Source organism: Daktulosphaira vitifoliae, unplaced genomic scaffold (genome assembly GCF_025091365.1).
Source record: "Daktulosphaira vitifoliae isolate Bord-2020 unplaced genomic scaffold, ASM2509136v1 Scaffold_1, whole genome shotgun sequence".
Taxonomy (NCBI): domain Eukaryota; kingdom Metazoa; phylum Arthropoda; class Insecta; order Hemiptera; family Phylloxeridae; genus Daktulosphaira; species Daktulosphaira vitifoliae.
Window position 1 is genome coordinate 27505138 of NW_026099572.1, and position 19138 is coordinate 27524275.

The 19138-nt window shown below is 25.3% G+C and overlaps 1 protein-coding gene across 3 annotated transcripts; it reads right to left on the bottom strand.

Annotated features, from left to right (window-relative positions):
- Window positions 1-349: 349 nt before the first annotated feature.
- On the bottom strand, window positions 350-17552 carry LOC126903441 (chloride intracellular channel exc-4). 3 transcript variants are annotated; one of them, XM_050681565.1, is made up of 6 exons: window positions 17294-17552; window positions 4947-5089; window positions 4407-4569; window positions 1738-1912; window positions 1532-1671; window positions 350-968 (listed from the first exon to the last, which is right to left on the bottom strand). In XM_050681565.1, the coding sequence occupies exons 1-6, from the start codon at window positions 17375-17377 to the stop codon at window positions 867-869; spliced, it is 807 nt and encodes a 268-aa protein (XP_050537522.1). In that variant the 5' UTR covers window positions 17378-17552; the 3' UTR covers window positions 350-866. The 3 variants fall into 3 exon arrangements, with proteins under 3 accessions (XP_050537522.1, XP_050537529.1, XP_050537539.1); XM_050681572.1 differs by having other exon boundaries at window positions 350-953; window positions 17294-17551; XM_050681582.1 differs by lacking the exon at window positions 17294-17552 and adding an exon at window positions 15527-15556.
- Window positions 17553-19138: the final 1586 nt, after the last annotated feature.

Below are 19138 nucleotides of genomic sequence, written 5' to 3' on the forward strand. Positions count from 1 at the left end.
ACTAGCTCGACAAGCTAATTTATATATAAAAACTATTTCTTTATATGAAAGTTCTGATATTTTTATTTAGTACACATAAATATTTTTTTTGTTGATCCTAAATGTTAGTCTCACTAAAACTATTATACAAGATATAAAATAAGTGCTACTTAAATTCCTTAATAGTCATTATATTATATCATGCTTCTTGCATTATCTGAATTGTTTTTTTTTTTTTAACAAAGCAGTTTTTAAAATATGATCATTTGTAAAAATGAAGAAGATCAAAATTTACATAAATATACAATTTTCCATTGTTTATAATATAAACAATGGAAAATATTATTGATAACTAATCATAGTAAGAGTGTATTATATTAGTTCATTTTTTATTTATCTAAGAAATATGAAAAAAAAGGATAAGAAAATGAAGTTCATATTATTAACAGTTTCAATTATTAGAAATTATCAGAAACAAACAAAAAATAACTTAAGGGTAGCCAAGTTACAGTTTGAAAAAGAAATTAAATATAAATATTCAAACATTTAAGAGCAAAAATAATGATTATAATTATGTAATTATAATTATCAAGGCACTGATACAAACATTTTTTACACATATATTAAAATTTACATGATAAAAATGCGAAAAAAGTTGGTTAATACAATATTATGTATAACAATTATTTAGTTTTAATACTAATTTAAAATAGTATAATACAACATACGAATAAATTAACAGGAAGCATATATAAGTAGATTAAAAAAAAAAACATAATAATTCTAATGAAACAAAAAAAAGAAAATTAGATACCAATATTGACTTTACTAAAACATTGTTTATAGTGATGTTTACATATAAAAAGTGAAAGAAGGATGGATATACTTTATTCATCTTGAATATCAAGTTCAACTGGTATTGATGTAGTGAAGGTCGGTGTTTCTAACTCTTCATGCTTCTTCATTTTCACATTCTGTAACAAGAGATTCTATCAAAAAATCATATTTTTCAAACAAAAAGTCAATGAGTTTATTGTATTTCTAGTCCCAGTCCTAGGTCTACAAAAATAATCATGATATGACTATATTGATATACAGAGTGGTTAATTTATTAAGTGATAAGTCATGATAAAAATAACATAGTTTACATCTCACCACCAAACTAATATTTAAAAATGTTAATAACTCCCATAATACTGGTTCAAAAGCTGTTATCAACCAGTTATTTTCTTAGTTGGATCATTTAATATAATTTTTTACCTAATTAAATATACATGTTGCAATAAAAAAAAAAAAAATGGTACCCTTAAAATGGATTAGGGATAAATCTAAAAAATATTTAACCTCTCAAAAATAAAAAAATAAATGATAACTAACAAACAAATAAAATAAAAATAAAAATCTTCAAAAGTATTAATATTTTAGAAGAAATTTAGTAGTCGATGATAAATCAATGATCTTATATATTTTATCACTGATCAACATAAAGATTTATCAAAACTACATTTTTTCACTATAGGACTAGGACACCATATTTAATTTAATAACAAACCTGTTGTTGTTTATAATGATTGACTATATCTTGATCAGCTGGACAACTCTGTGTAAATGCATCCAATTGGTACATATGCAACATGTAACGCCACAGAAACCTCAAATCAGTTGGAATTTGGAAATCCATGAAATATTTTCCTATAAGTTTATAATTATGATATAGAATCAAATCTTTTGATGACAGAAACAATTTTATTTGTTTACCTGCTACACGTATATGTTGCAAACGTGGCATAAGTTCACAGTCAAAACAACACATTGTGTCTCCAGTTAAAAATCGTGTATTTTTCTTTTCTAAGTGTGAATTAATCTTACGCAAATGAGACAATAAACTATTAGTTGCCACGTCATCTTTTTTTAACAGCATCAATTTAAGCTTCTAAAATTTGAAATATATTTACAGAAATCAATAAAAAAAATTTATCTATATAATTTATAGTTATTAATAACAAGATAACCAGAATTAAAATATTGTGTTATTGTAGTTTATATAATTTTAATTTGATATTAAAATTTGATTTGTAGAATTGCAAATTTTTAAATATAATTGATTTTAAGTTGTTCAAACAAAATTATATTTTATAACTAATAATTATTTATAAATTAATGAAATACAATATAAAATTAATAATGTTTTCTAAGACTTGAGCTTTAGCAAAAAAAGTAATCTTTCAACTTTAATTTAAATAATTTAATATATTTCAAACATTATTAATCTATGGTTAAAATAAATTATATAATATATTATAACTATATGTAAAAAATAAACAAGCCAATTTTAATTTTGAATTATGATTGGGTTACATGTTGGAGTTTTTATTATTTATTTATTTTATTTAAAACTTAGTCAGTTTCAGTATATCAAAAAATCAATGATGATTGTCATAACAAATGTCTTATCATTTGAAACAACAAAGGCCGTGGTTTGGACTCGTGATAAATTAATACCAAAAAGATTTGTTATCTTCGATCAAATTTTATGTCCATTTACAAGCGCTCATTCATTCAAGGGTAGATAATTTTCATGAAAAAGTTACATACTTATAATTAATATCTAGTGTGAACATAAATCTATGTTCACAGCATTTATGCATTGATCTTCTGTTTATCAGATCAACGAGCGTAAAAAAATTTCGTTTTCTTCTGTCCTTTTCTTAATTAATATTTGAATGTTTGATATCGTAAAGTTCAACACAAAAATTCAAATTTTCAAAAACTTTAAAATATTACAGATAATTTACTATTATACAATAATAAGATATTTTTTTTACCAAAATATTTGTTATAATCTACTTTAAGAAATGGCAGTCTTGAAATTTTTATTTACATTTTGCATAAATATTTAAATTTTTTAGTTTTTTTAATAAATTAAAAAAACACGGTTTGTTATGTTATTTATATAATCCTTAAGTATAAAAATTATTTAAAAAAAAATTAACGTAAAATGGTCATTCGATCAAAAGTTAGTGAATTTTTCATATCTTCATGCCTTCCTGTATATACATATGTATAATTTATACTAATCATGTGCTGTTTTCAATTAAAGGTTAATACTATTCACAAGAAATAACAATATATTTCTGTGTTAAAAATCTACTAATTATTGATGAATTTATAATTTAAATTATAAAATAAAAATTGTAATTTATTAATAAATATTAATTACTAATGTTCTTTTTAAAAAAATTATACAAGCTTATTGAAATAGATGTTGAATTATTATTAGTTTCTGAGAAAATAAATTTTGCCCGATTATATATTAAAATGATAGAGAAAAAATTAATTTTTGGAGAAAAAAAATTCGACATTTTCTTTTTTTACATACAATAAACATTTTTCCTTTATTATTTATTTCAATTTCTAATATTTTCGGAATTTAAGAAAACAATTACTAACGTTATTTATTTAAATTATTAGTAGATTCAAGATAATCCACGATTAAGGATATTCCATGAATCTATCACACAGTAACTTTTTATACTTATTATTATCCAATCAGCTAAAAATGAACAGTACGAACGAGTTATTTTGATAAATCGATTCAAAAGATTCATAATTCCCGTCCCTATTATGTACAATGAATATTAAAAATCTATCTAAAGAATGTTTTTATAGTTATGTGTAGACAATTCGAAGTAATCAACAAAGGCGTTTAATCTCATTCTAGTGATAAAGTATCATGTGCTAGAAAGAAAAAACCTACACGAATAAGATAAAAAAATATTTAAAAACTTGTAAGCAATGAAAAAAACCTCTTAACAACAACAGCACACGTAAATACTTGTAGATAAACAATTTTAGGACTTTTAATTATTTATTTTCACAACCACTCCATTTTAACTTACTAACATATAATATAAATATGATTATCCAATGATTTAATATGTATATCTTATGTAATGTATATAAAATCATAAAAAAAAATAATTTAAAAGCACTCTTCTAACGGTAAAATGAATAATATAACAAAAGTTATTTCCTTATCATTATCATAATGTCCACCACAATTAAAAGACAAGCGACGGGGAAGCGGTCGTTGACATAGTAATAAAAACACGGGTATTGTATGAGTAATACAGCTATGACGGTTAGCCACCTGTAAATTGCAATGCAATGATACGCGCACGACGCAGTATGGAAGAGAAACCGGACGAACTGTTTATTATTTACTACTATGCTCTGAACTAGATGAGAGGTGGAATCAATTGGGAGTAATAAATTAATGATAACAAGAAACAAAACGAAATGGAAAGTAAAATACTGACTGGTTTGACAAAATTACTGTTACACCACTAACCGGCTGCAGTGCAGTTTAATACTGTGTATGACGTGTAAATCTATTTACAGCATCATAATCACTATATGATACGTACACTGTACAAATTTTCGATCAGAGTCGCTACTTCTTTGTCCTGTACAAAGAGGTTGTATCCGCCTGGCACGTTCTTCATTATGTGCCTCTCAATCTTTTCGTTTTCCAACACAGCCATACCGTTATCGATAAGAATTGGTGGTGGATTAGCGTCAAAGTTACTCCTGTGAATCAAAACATTGATAAAAAGATATAAATTAGTTAAAAAACTAAATAATTGGTTGTCGGAAATAATTCTCATTTCACATCGAGACAATAATTATTTTTGATCATTTTGTACACAAAATATCACAATAAAAAAAATTATATTTAATCAAGTCACAACTTTGTATCTTTATAAGGTAATTTTAAATGAAACTATACGAATACAACTATCAACGCGAAAAATTGGGAAAATAAAACAAGGACATGGAACAGTAATTCTAAAAATTAGCATTACATCCCATCATTACAAAAAGTATCCCTTTTCTATACATACTGTTCGTTTGATATGAAGATATAATTTCGGCGAAATGTTTTAATTTATTTATTCAACCTTTACCTAAAGTCAGGAGGTGGTTTTTGCATATCTACAGTAGTCACTTTTAAACTGATAGTTTTAAGTTCGGCGAGGAGATACAAGTCCATGAAATATTCTTGGCAAAATAGGCATGCTCCCTTTCGACGACCATCAATCGTTGAAGCCTAAAACATAATTATAATCATCGAACATTAATAAATAGTAATGAAAATATGGTCAAAAAGGTACAGATTAAGATTTCTATATGTAATTATGGTGATATACACGTGTAATTCATTTTTATTATTAGAACTCGTAGTCAAGTATAACTTAAGTTTCAATTGTTAAGTAATTTGTTGTAAAGTGGTCGAAAAACAATTTTTTTTATTAGTAAAGCAAAATAATAGAATATATTCAACATTTTCAATTCCATTTCCAAGAGTCACACGTCAGTTAATTGGTATTTTACACATAAAACATATTTCTTTATAAGTGCAATAATTTGATCAAACAATTATTTCCATCTATTAAACCAATAAGGATATAGGTAATACAACCGGTAAATGATACAATATACCGATACAGAAAAAGTGAAAATAAATAAACAATTTCCTAGTACAACCAAACATAAAATATTTTCAATATAATTCATGTTATATTCATTCAATGTTGAAAAAGATTATAAGACCTAGTCAGTACTCAATGTCTTTACTTTTTTAGAACTAATGTGCAAGTTCATAATAATAAATAACAATTTTGTTTTAATATCAATAAATTATTTAGTACACATTATTAAACTAAATGATTTTTTTGCGAATAATTGAGATTTAGTGTGATCAACAAGTGATGTTATTTTTTAAGTTATGTCAACAGACGATATTTAATCAGTAATCAAAACAACAAACACTGGAAACTTATTGAATGAAAGTAACCAGAAATTAATTAATATTCTCTATACAGAAAGTTTAAATATTCTATTTTTACGATAGAAATACACGAAAATTGGATATCAAACACAACCAAACCAGAATATGATAAAAAAAATGTCATAAAATGTCGGTCACCATTAGAATGAGCCACTTTTTTATTTGTAAATTTCATCAATTATTTATAAACCAATTGTTTATAATAAACTAGATTCTTAATATTTATAATGAAATATTAATGAAAATATACACAAAAATCATTTAATTATGTTTTATAATAACTAGTTTAATGCGCATCGGTACCGAAAAATAGCATTTAATACAATTGTTTAGATTATAATTTAAACAATTGTGTTAATTAATTGTATATAAATAATTATTTATATACAATTAAATAATTAAACATATTTTAAACTGAAGTTAAGCTCTATAACATCGTTATAGAGAACAATATTTGTAAACCACTATGCTGAACGAAAATCTTTCCTTAACGAGTCGTCATTCACATACATTAAAACAAATTGAATTAGATAAGAAATTTAGAAGAATTATATGCGGTAGTATTGTTATACAATTCTATAACATGTATTGCTAAACTAGCGTTGAAGAAAAGTAAATCAACTTGAAGATTGTTCGGAAACATTCATATTACACGTTTCGTTTAATTTTCCTTCTTTGTGAGAACCAGCAGCACAATCGCAATTATGTAGAATATTATAATACATTTATGTCAAATGATATACACTAGTAGATGTAATTACAAAGCTAAACGTTCCGAGTTGGCCTAGTTACTGTTCAAAACAACCATTTTTCTCCATCACTAAATTAATAACATAATTATAAAATGAAAACTATTGTCCATCATGGCATACGTTTGAACAAGAGGAGGCTCATAATACCACCAAGTACTACAGGTTAAAATACATCATTAAGCTAACATAATACATAAACAAAATACGTCATCGGGTCACGAACTTATGAAACGTTAACGGAAATATTCGGAAGAAAGCGACAACCTCTGGACGTTAAAAAATAAGATCATATAAAGTTATACAAAAACTACTTTCACAATTTTGCTCGGGTACGAGTATAGTACTACAAAATTGTGAGCAAATACATGTTTGAAACAGGTTTTAGTTGCACTAGTCAAGCTTATTTTACTGTAAATACAGATTATAATAGCGGTGTAATAATGGATATGTTATGTTCACAAGTAAAATAGATACAGCAGGTTATCATTTAGCAACATATCGTATTTTGTAAGTTGCAAAGTTCTTAGAATGCACAAGGAAGAAATGCTTTGACAACAAGGAAATGTTACACCAGAAAATATATTCAGTAGTATTTCCCTTTCAACACTAACCACACATGTTAATGTAATACAACGACCTATCACAAACGCAGTAGTAAGGAAATTCTAATAAATTAAATGCTAATGTATAGCTTTTATAACAGAAATTTACAGGTTTTTTTTAACGAAAAACTTCAAATTAGAATGCTCATCTGTATATAATAAACAAGCGATTAGTGTAAGCAATAGTTGAAAATCAATTAATAAAAAAAACTTTTATGCCTAGTCAAAATAGCTGACGTAATTACTAACAGTGTAATTTTAAGTTATCATCTTCAGATATTATCTCTACATTGCGAAATCACACTAAAAAAAAACACTCAATCTAACCGCAATCAATACTGCGAATTCTGAGAAAAACAACCAATCAAATAGTATAGGTCGGCACAGCTCAATGGCATGTGTTTTTTGTCATTTAAAAAATACATACTAGTCATTAAATAGTCTTTTTCGTGTCCCATTACCAATAAAAAATATATTATTGCTTATATTATATTGTTATATTGATTTTTTAGAATTTTACAAAAATATCATGGAACTAAAACAAAATAATTTTTCTTTTTACGAACCAGTATAATTCAGTTAATAATATTGAATAAACTATTATTGTTGTAAGGTTATTTTACAACTGAAATTATAAAATTAACAACGATAAATAACTGACAGTATTAAAAAATAATAAGTTTATTCTATGCCATAAAACAATCTAAAAGCGGAAATAATTAAAAAAGAACAAAATGAAATTTTCCTTTATTACCGTTGACAGTCACGTAACAAAACAACGGTTAATGAAATGCAAAAATTATTGTATGGATACATTGTGTGCTTAAAGGAATTAGATATTTTGAAAGCCGCTTAAGTTGATTAGCTAAATTATTGCAAGAAACGTATAGCTTTTTCGTTAATTATTAAAATGTAATATTGACCTAAAGAATATAATATTCTTTAGGTCAATATTACATTTTGACGACGCCAGTCGAAAAAGTTAATGCACTACTTTAATAAACAAAGTGTCGATTATTGGATTATGTGGTTGTTCGTTCTTCTAGTCTAGAACAGACGTCGAATGGAAAACAAATAAAGCACAGTAAATACCTCGGCAACATATGAATGAATATGGGCAACTGTGGGTCATAGCACAGAGAAAGCAAACCGCGTTGTATATGACAAGGAGAAAGCGAAATGGGTGCCGCGACCCCAACCTAGAACAATAGAGGGCTCATATATGGTAAGCTTATACTGATGAATGCAAAGTCAAACGAAATGTGCATAGGTTAAGACAAACCGCTTTATTAATCAGGTTAACGATATGATACACGAGACTAATAATTAATAGCTAATAAGGTCACTATTTGACACGGTTGACCAACAATCGTAATGATAAAAAAAAATGGCATAATGTAATATTTTATAAATTTACATTCTAATCATTCATCACTCTTCATTATTTATTAATCATAAATTAGTTTAAAATCCCATGAAGTACCACGAATTCGATGGACGAATGAATTAATTGGTTAAATAAACAATACACGTCATTAAAACCAGTAATTTTCCAAGAAAATAATTCTGAGAAATTGATTTTGATTAATTATCAGTAAAAATCGGCATAAAAAAATTAAAACAGACAACACATATTCAAGTAACTAATAAATCATGATAAATGAAAAATTCGAGCCTAACAAGTGCACAATTCTGTTGTTATATTGATATAACCGAAAAATTCTTGAGTGACTTTTTTTATATCTGTTCATTTATCACTTGTGACCAATGTTGTACTAATATTTACAATAACTTTCTAGTTAAAAGAAATTTTGATTTCTTAGTAAATATCAGTAATTATAGCCTGTAATAATCGATATGTCGTGAGTATTTCTCTATACTTAGAGTACTATTATGAAAGTAAAGCACAGAATATTATTAGCAATTAGAGTCCGTGTAATTCGTTTTTTTACCACATAAAACTTCTTAATCATATTCAAATGAATATAAATCATTAATTCATATCAAACTCGCAATGAAAACGATTCAGTGGTCATTATTAGTGGAAAAATCATAAACCACATCAGCTAATTAAATACAATTAAAACAATGATTTAGTTGTTAAAAATACATCGAAATATAGTTCTATAAACCAACAGTTTTCATAAATTTAACAAAAAAAAAAAAAAATGTTTAGAATATACGCCAATGTATAAAACACAGCTACAATATAATATGTTGATTTTAAAATGATTTTCAATTAACACCACTTTAATACTTTCGTTAATTTTATTTATATTTTACCATCTTAATTTAATTTTAGTAAAATATTAGAATTATTAAATTATGTAGTTATTTAACAAATAACAAACACGAAACAATTTAATAACCGAATCAATAGTTACATACAAAATTATTAATTTATAACAAATATTCTAACATCTATATCTTAAAAAAGATTTTGAATGTATTATAATCTCTACCTTTTAACTTTCCATGACAAAATCATTATAGAATGTGTTTCTGACTTAATCATGTATTTTAATAAGACAATACAACATAAAATAGATAATTAGTGAGTGGACAATTTTATATATTTTTTTACAGTCATAAAATTGAAATATTTTATAGTTACTTCAATGGATATTCTTTCGTTTAAAACGCTATAACACGACGGTGTCAAATTTTAATAGTTATTACATTAAAACAAGCTTGAAAATAAATACCAACACATGTCCGTTAAATTATTAAGTTATTTTTAATTTAAGGTTATCTATGGTTGATGCCGTCGAAAAATTAACTATAATTGAATAAGTTAGTGTAAGAATTTATAAAATAAAGATAAAATATCAAAATAAGGACAACAATATATGAATAGTGTAAAAATAAATTTTTTAATTGTATAATTAATGAAAAATTACATCCGCATAAAAAGTATGTTTTCTTTAAACATTAAAATTGATGAAATAGGACAGCATTTAGGAGGTAATTAGAAGGGACAATAGGCCAAAAAAAAAATTATTCTAATATCGGTAGTTATAATTTAAATGTTAATTTACATTCTTCATTTTTATTTTAAGATTATCAATAATCAAAAATAAAAGAGCGATTCTAAAAAAAAAATAGGACCGCTAAAATTCATGTAGCCACGCTACGCAAAAATCTTAAATATGGTCCTGAAAATATATTCAATGAAACAAAAACTAAAAAATCTAAAAAAACAATTTCATAGACTAAGAAATGTTATTTAAATGACTAATTTATGGTAAAATAACTGATAGTAATTTTGAGATATTTTCTCAAAAAAAACGCGCACACGTCATCTTATATTAGTTTTTTGCAAGCAAGCTTTCTTCTCTTAGACTAACAGGAGCATAACAAAAATACATAGATAGTAATAACTCGTACGTGAATCATTTATTTACCGTCGTCATTCATATCATTTCTTAAGCAATAGGAATAAAACATTAAATTGAAACGCTTGCAACTGGGCAGTACCATGATCTCAATTATTAGTCTATTATTACAGTACGAGAAAAAAAAAATCCACGTCAACATCTCGACAAATGATAAACGACTTAAGTGTAGCTGCCATATATAATAGACTATATACCTAATAATACTAAAAATGAAACAAAAACATCAAAATTCACTATTAAAATATAGAAATTTCAGCAATTGGTTTTTGTATCTACACCAATAATAGAATAATCTAATATTTTTAAACGAGTAAATCACTTTTTAATTTATGATCACTAGGATTTAAAATTGCGAAAAATTGGATGGCGGCAAAGACTCAATAGAGTTAAAAGAAAACCAGAGAAGGTTTTAAAATTAAAAATGTATACAAGAAATCTCTTTAAAATAAATAATGCGATAAACTATTAAAATAATTGTTGTATTTAATTAAAACTTTAAATAGAATTCTTATAGACAAAAAGTTTACACATAGTCATGATGTACAAAATAATTTTTAATGTTTATTTGTTCACATTAACTTGTAGTTAACTGTTTCATGATAGATATTTTATGTAATATGTGAAATATAAAAAATATTTCACATATTATGGGAACATAAAATAATCAGATCTACTTCCCGTTTTCAACATGCTACAAATGGTGATGGTCCTCTTTCACACGTTAGGGAGTCAATAAATGGATGGCCAATGATGGACGAGACTGGTATAATGGATGGCTTGCACCAGACACCGTCAACGAGAAAATCACAAGAAAAATCTCGTTGTCGCCCTGGGGATCAAACTCGGGATCCCGTGCAACAAAAGTTTCTACCCACTAGGCTAGGCCGACCTTTTAATATTATTATGTGAACATATACCTCAAATTTACTAACTATTCCAAAATATCTAATTTTTGTTTTGTTTTGTTGATAAGAAACTATTATTAAATCACGTAATTATATTTGTGCTTATTAATACTTCAAGGTTTCCTATTAATTGACATTCAATATTACAGATGATCACAGGTCATTTATAGATAGGCTTAATCAACGTTAAGTTAACAATATTATTGAGTATTAGATTATTAAAACGAACACATTGATAAAATAATAATAGAATAAATATACAAGATACTACAATAATTGTAGTATATTTAATGTTTTCAATATTGAAAACATGTAAGACTTATAAAAAGAAAACCAAAACAGATAATAAGTATCATTTTAACAACATAAAGCATGCTTAAAAATGCAAAAATAACAAAATCAAACACTTAGTTACCAATTGTTTGCATGTAATAGGTAATCATATTTTTAGTCGATTAACAGTATATCATCGTTGTATATGACCTATTGTTTTCTTATATTAAACAAACTTTCTCAGCAGGACTCAACTTATCATTTATTGTTATAAGACAATTTAATCTAAAAGCACCACAGGTGTTAATACAATCGCTTAGTGTTGATAGTGAAATTAATAATAAAAAAATTAACTATTCTGCCATAAAAATATAATTACAATATATTTAATCAATATATTAAACTATAATCACTTATCACGCATTAATAAAAATTCATCTTAATGTTTAATTAATATGCAATCTCAATAAAAAAATAATTACAGCATGTTAATAATTTAATGATTCAATTGTTACGAAACTAAAATTAACAAGAGTAAATAATATTAAAAACCAATTATAATTCAAAGTTTAAAATGGTTCTACACATAAATAATATTTTGAAAGTATTGACTTTAAATGTGAGCGCGAAAATATATCTGTAATATTTTAACATTAAAAGCAGGTGTTTAAAATTTCGGGACATATTATTTTTGAACCACAGAGCAATTTGTATTGTAATGTAAATACTGCTAAGCATAAACACAAAAATTCCCATAGCCGGATACATGCTGATAACTATTGTTGCGTGATTAATTACCGCCTTGACCCAACAAACGTATAACCGGGTCTAATTGTTAAGAATATACTCATAATTTTTACTAATTACTGAATGTATGACATTTTCTATAAACATAAAATGTATTGGATGATCAGACGTGTGCGTGATGTTACAACCTATGAAGACAATCTATAACAATTTTTAGTGTAAAATTATAATCTACACTTACAACAAATGCATGTAGCATTTAAACAATAATAATTAATTACTGATGCACATATAATAAATAGTTAACCAAAAGCATCCACAAGAAATACTTATAGTAAATCAAGTAAATATTCGGACATCGTCTAGGAAAATTTTGTCTCTCGAATTGCTATTGTTTTTTATAGATCTTTAGGTATGGCCATCATTAGAAAAATGTTTGAACGAGTGATTAAAACATACTTAAAGGTCTGTAAAACAATGACAATTCGACAGGCAAATTTTTTTTTCTAAAAGATATCCCAGTATTTATTAGACTCACTGAATTAATCGTCATACATGTTTTTAGTTCAAATTAATTATAGTCAAAATGCAAACATGAAATTCAAAAAAATCAAAAAGAACAATCTAGAAAAACAGTAATAATTCAACTAAAACACGCGTTCTACTTTTTATTTTAATACATTTCTATAGTTTTGCAGTATGGCGAACATCATACAACATGATGTCATGGCTCATTATAGGCACGAGTGAATAAAAAATATAATAACGTAGAATAGCAAAAAATATTTAAAATATGACCCATCTCATATGAAAAATATAATTTTATAATTAATTCATACATTTTACAATAAATAATTATGAATTTTAATTAAAAAATTGCAAATTAAATATAAAAATTATTTATTACGTATTTTGGACAGCGTATAAAGTACTAATAACTACATATTCGTTATTACTGTATAAACTAGTGATGGACATTTTCAAATATTTTAAACTATCGAATAACTATTTCAATTTTTTTATACAGCCGAATAGTATATTTTTAGCATACACTATCAGATATTTAAAAAATTATCGAATAGTTTGAATAACATTCGACTATAACTATAGAATAGTTTTAAAAACTATCTGTATTGAATAACTATCGAATATTTTTACTATTCGAAGAGTTTTTGAATGACTATCTAATAGTTCGATAGTTACAATTTGATATTTCCCATCTCTTATATAAACCAATGAGTGGACTACTTATTACAATTCATGATCATCAAGAAATATATATAATTTTGGGTTCAATTCATTATATTATGAATGATAAAATTCAAATGTATTATTTAGTGCACTGTATAAAGTTCTGCTTAAAGTAATAAAGTGAAAGTAATGGGTCAAATATTTTAAAACGTTCCTTTGTTAAAATTACGTACAACTTTGCGCATTTACATGGTGAATATTTCAGCACGATTATATAAAACCTCTTGTTCAAAATTTGTATTAAATTTAATAATTTATATAATCTAACTATGAACTAGTTATAACACGAACTTATCCAATTTGATGTTAGTTGGAAAAAATTAAGAGTAAACTGACAAAGTAACTTTTTAATAGCCATAGTCAACCTTATACACGTGAAATTGCAATCTTAAAAATCATATAAAATAGTTATATCAGACAATCCTAAAGTAAAACTTAATAAAAGAAATGAGATTGAATATATAATTTTATAATATAGTATTTATAATTATTATAAATACTATATTTTATATAATTTAAACAATAGTGTAGTTTTAATTGTTACATTTCCTTTAGTTATTTTTTCCTAACTTTTTATGTTAATAAGTTATTACCAATAACCCTTTGAGCAAATATTATTATCAGAATTCTAGGTCTTATAATAGACATTTCAAGTATCCAAAGTATAAAACGAAGTTTTTTCAAAGTACAGTATTTTATAATATTTAGTATATTTTATGTAATTTATTATATTTAATGAATATTTTGAACTATATATTACGCTTTCATTATATGCATATAGGCCATTTTAGTTTTTATCGTTACAGAAAAAACAATTTTAGCAATAAAGTTAAGTGGAAGAAACAATAAAAACATTGTCAAATATGTTGTAAACAATAGGTGTGAAGTTGAATTCGCACTATCGGTATTGCTTATCTCTACAAAGAAAATATTTGGTTTTGTGACAATGAGTATAAAAAAGTCAAGAATGTTGTCAGTTTGACAAATTTATCATACATGCTCTAACAAAAGAACAATTCTTTGTTATTACTCATATCATTTTGTTTAGGCCTCATGCGCCATTATAATAACCATCACTTAAATAGTTGTTTTCGTAGTTTAACAATTGTGTCATATATAATTCGTAATCTAACGATTGTTATTGTCTTAAACTTTAACGATTATTAAGATAATATATATGATACACATCTAACAAAATGAAATTCAAGAGGAACATAATTTACGTTATATGATATTGGCAAGATGAAACGTGGGTACGATTGTAAAAATAACGAAAACTGGTACCAACGAACTAAGTCAGCAACGCAAGTAAACAGACAACAACGGCAGCTGTAAATAAACGACCGAGCACAGACGTCTGCACGCGCCGTATAGTAACAGACCGGACGAGGGTGGATGGGTAGGCTAATGGGCACACACCACCGAGACATCTGCAATGGCGTCTGTTCACTGCATACGGGACACCGCTTTAAGGCATGTTAGCACATGATAACAAATTTATTCAAATATTTGAGTAGTCGATGATTGAAGTATATGATACTTCAAAATTTAAGGTTAAACTTGTGCTAAAATGGGATTTCAATGAAGTATCATATGATGTGAAATTGAATCTTTATTATGTGATTAATATAAGATATCAGAATATACTATACCAATATAAAAATTGAAATTATTTCATACTGATCATTTTATCAACATATTTTTACATACAACAACGTCACTTATAATTGAACAATCAGTAAAAAAAAAAATCATAAGATTAACTAACCTGGTTGATGTACATAGAATTACCTAATGAATCAATGATTTGGAGATCGACAATTGATTTCCACGTACAAAAGAATACCAAATAAATTTTTTAGGGAATTTCCGATATCCTATATATATTTCTTATACTAATTTAATAAAATAATATATCGTTCGGTTAAAAATGAAGTAAATGAAGATCGTTTCTACAAACGGCATATTAATTAATAACAAAATGTGTATCTGATATTGTTTAGATTTTATACACGGGCTTACATCTATTAAGTCTCGCGTAAAAAAAAAAAAAAGAACAAATATGCGTTTTTTTTAATACCGTCTATATTTGGAGTACCGGGCGTGGCGTAAAAGTAGACTAAAAATTTTACAAGCTCGAGTTAATTACTGTTATAGAAATATTTATGGCTAGTGACTTTTTCCTTATGACTATCTACCAGTGGTACTATGTCATAACGAAAAAATAGGGAAACAATGAAAAAAGTTAGCCATTTTGAAGTTATTCTAACCAATCCAACAAGCACTTACACACAGTTAGAGTCCCAACAGTTAAATATCTAAATTATTCATCATTTAAGAAAAATACTATCTTCGATTTTTGAAACTCTACGATTTTCTAGTGTCGTAACCAAAAAACATGAGATGATTATTTGTTGAAAAGCAGTAGATTACTAATATTATCTTTTAGATTAAAATTAATTATCTAATTGATATGATCTCTTCGAATTCACTACATATAATTTTAATCGGACAAAATTTTTTTTATTGAAATTTTGTTTTTTTTTTTATGAAAAATTTTAACCTGAACATTAGAAAATATGACAGATGTTTGATTAATAATTTACTTTTATAATTGATTAGCGGTTTTTCAAAAATAAATAAATGATAACAAGAAATAACCAATATTATTTACTAGAGATGCTAATTTCTCATAAAAATGTTACATTATTCAGGAAGTACGGTCACTTTAAACACCAAAACCACTTATACATTTTATATTAATTTATTTTAATATATGTTACTTATAACACATTTTAAAAGTTCTTACTAATATTTGATAGGTAATCATTAACAGAAGTAATATATAATCAAAATAGTTAAATATTTTAATATTTTTTTATTAGAGCCATTAACAAGCAAAAATTGTTACGATAAGAAAATATTTTCAAAACACTATTCTAAGTTGTGCGTAAGAAAAACGGTTTTATATTTATTTCTAACTTATTTACTTTAAAGATGACAAACAGTATAATAATTTTGTTTTAATCAGTGAAATTAAAAATTACAGATTGAATTAAATTGTCAATTAAAGGTTAGAAAATCAGAACAAATTTTGAATTTCAAAACCAAATTGACTAGATCATCAGTCAATTTCTAATGAAGTCTAGAAGTATTAGTTTACTTTTCTATAGTGTTAATTTATAATAAATTTTAAAAATTATGTCACTGAACATAATAAGCATATTACTTCGTGAAAATAAAATTATACTTATTATACTTGTATAAGATAATTATAAATAAATATTCCTGAGATCTAATCAAAAACTTTAATAATTAAAGAAAAACATAGTGTTCAATGTTTTGTTTGGAACTTAAAACTTTAAAATCTAAATCTCTTTAAGCTAACTCTAAATATTTAATTAAACAATTTTTTAACTCATTGTTTAAGAAATGTAAAATTATGATGTTATTTGATATTATTTATCGCTTCATAAAATTTTTATTAGATTAATAAGTATCAAATAATCTCCAACAATTTAAACTAAGTGTTTACCTTAATAATAAGCTCTATCTCAGGCACATGACCATTTTCTTCTATCCCATTTCCATTAGTATGTGGTATATCTTCATCAGCCATTGTGTTTCCAATTTGTAAGAACACAAAAACACAAACCAAAAAAATAAAGTTGTGCGACACTAAAAGTTGCAAAAAACCAATATATGTATATTAATTTATTATCACGATATACCGACAAACGATATAACGGAGTCCTGCACGGCAGCCAACGGCGTCACTGATTGACTGTGACAAAAAAAAAAATACTATGTTTACCCGAATTGTCCTTGGAATTCAAATATCTTGGAAAAATAACCATTCTTTTACCTTTTTATTCCATGATTTTATTTTTCATTGTAACAGTAATAAATAGCAACAGATATATAATAAATTGTTTTTATATGTTTGTGGTTGCAAAGTTATGTCAACCGATTATTTGTTTGTTTTGTTAATATTAAATTTCAAATGTTTTATAATGTGAAACATACCTCATATAAAGTTCGGGCTGACTCATATTTGGGCCACCCATAATAGTATATAAAAATTTATTAAAAGAAGGGAGAGTTTCTTAACAACTTTTCGCATATTAGTGGGATTTCATTACTCCACAACAGAAATGTAGAGGGCTTTATTAGCCTATATACAATGCACCCCATCATTTGAAAAATCCAAGACCCCATGGCGATAGCAATGTATTGATAGTGGAGTGGTCCGCACTTCATGGACATTATTATATTTAACTTAAAATTGTGGTTTTCAACCTAAAAATAGCAAGAGTTACTAGGATTTAAAAAATGTATTATTTATATAGTTCAAATAATTTAAATGTATGACTCAATGAAGTTTTAAAGATTCTATAAATTATATTTTATATTTCTATAAATAATTGATATTTGAATTTTTACAGATATTTACATTATTGTATTAATTTATATTATTTGCGTAATTATTCTAAAATAATTTTTTGTAAAATATTTTCATTTTTTTATAAATAATATTTTTTGACTAATTATTGTTTCTCAAATAACTGATTTTGTTTTTATGTAATTATCAAAGTTCTAATATTTTTTTTTATAAAATTTATACTGTACCTTTATTACGTAACCGACAAATTAAATGCGGTATTTTTACATCAATAATTATCTTTTAAATACGCTATTGAATATATTAAGTATTTATTTAGTCAAATAATATTAAATACAAGGTGGTGCCAAAGTAAACAAAATTTTTAATATTTTAAAATCGTTACCTAATAATTAACTTTCGACAATTAAGAATACCTAGTATTGCATAAATCCCTTATTAAATAAGTTAAGTATTATTGGATAACATTTTTTAGTAATTTAAGAATAATTTTTTACACAGTCACTCAATAGAAAAAATACATAAAAAGAAATATTAAGTTGGAATTTCTTTTAACATATAAATCGTATTCAATTTGAATTATTTCAATGACACAGCAGAAATCGATCCCATCACTTAATATTAATCAAATTGACATCCAGAGAAATAGTTAAAATGAAAAACTTTGAATGAATAGGTAGAATCCAGAGAAAGCTCTATCCATATCTCAATTAAAAAAAATTTTTAGTTGGAGCGACACCTATAAAATACTTTTAATATTGGTTTAGTAATACAGGGTTGTTTATATTAGTCTTAGATTTTTTTTCGTCAACTTATTATGACTAGTACAACAAGATTCAGGGTATATTGTAATACTCCTCCTAAAATTGACCATTGATAGGATCAGACATTCACACACATTTTATTGACCAGTATTTAAAATTGATTAGTAAAATAAAATCTAGAGTATGATATCTTAATAATTTAAGTTACATAATA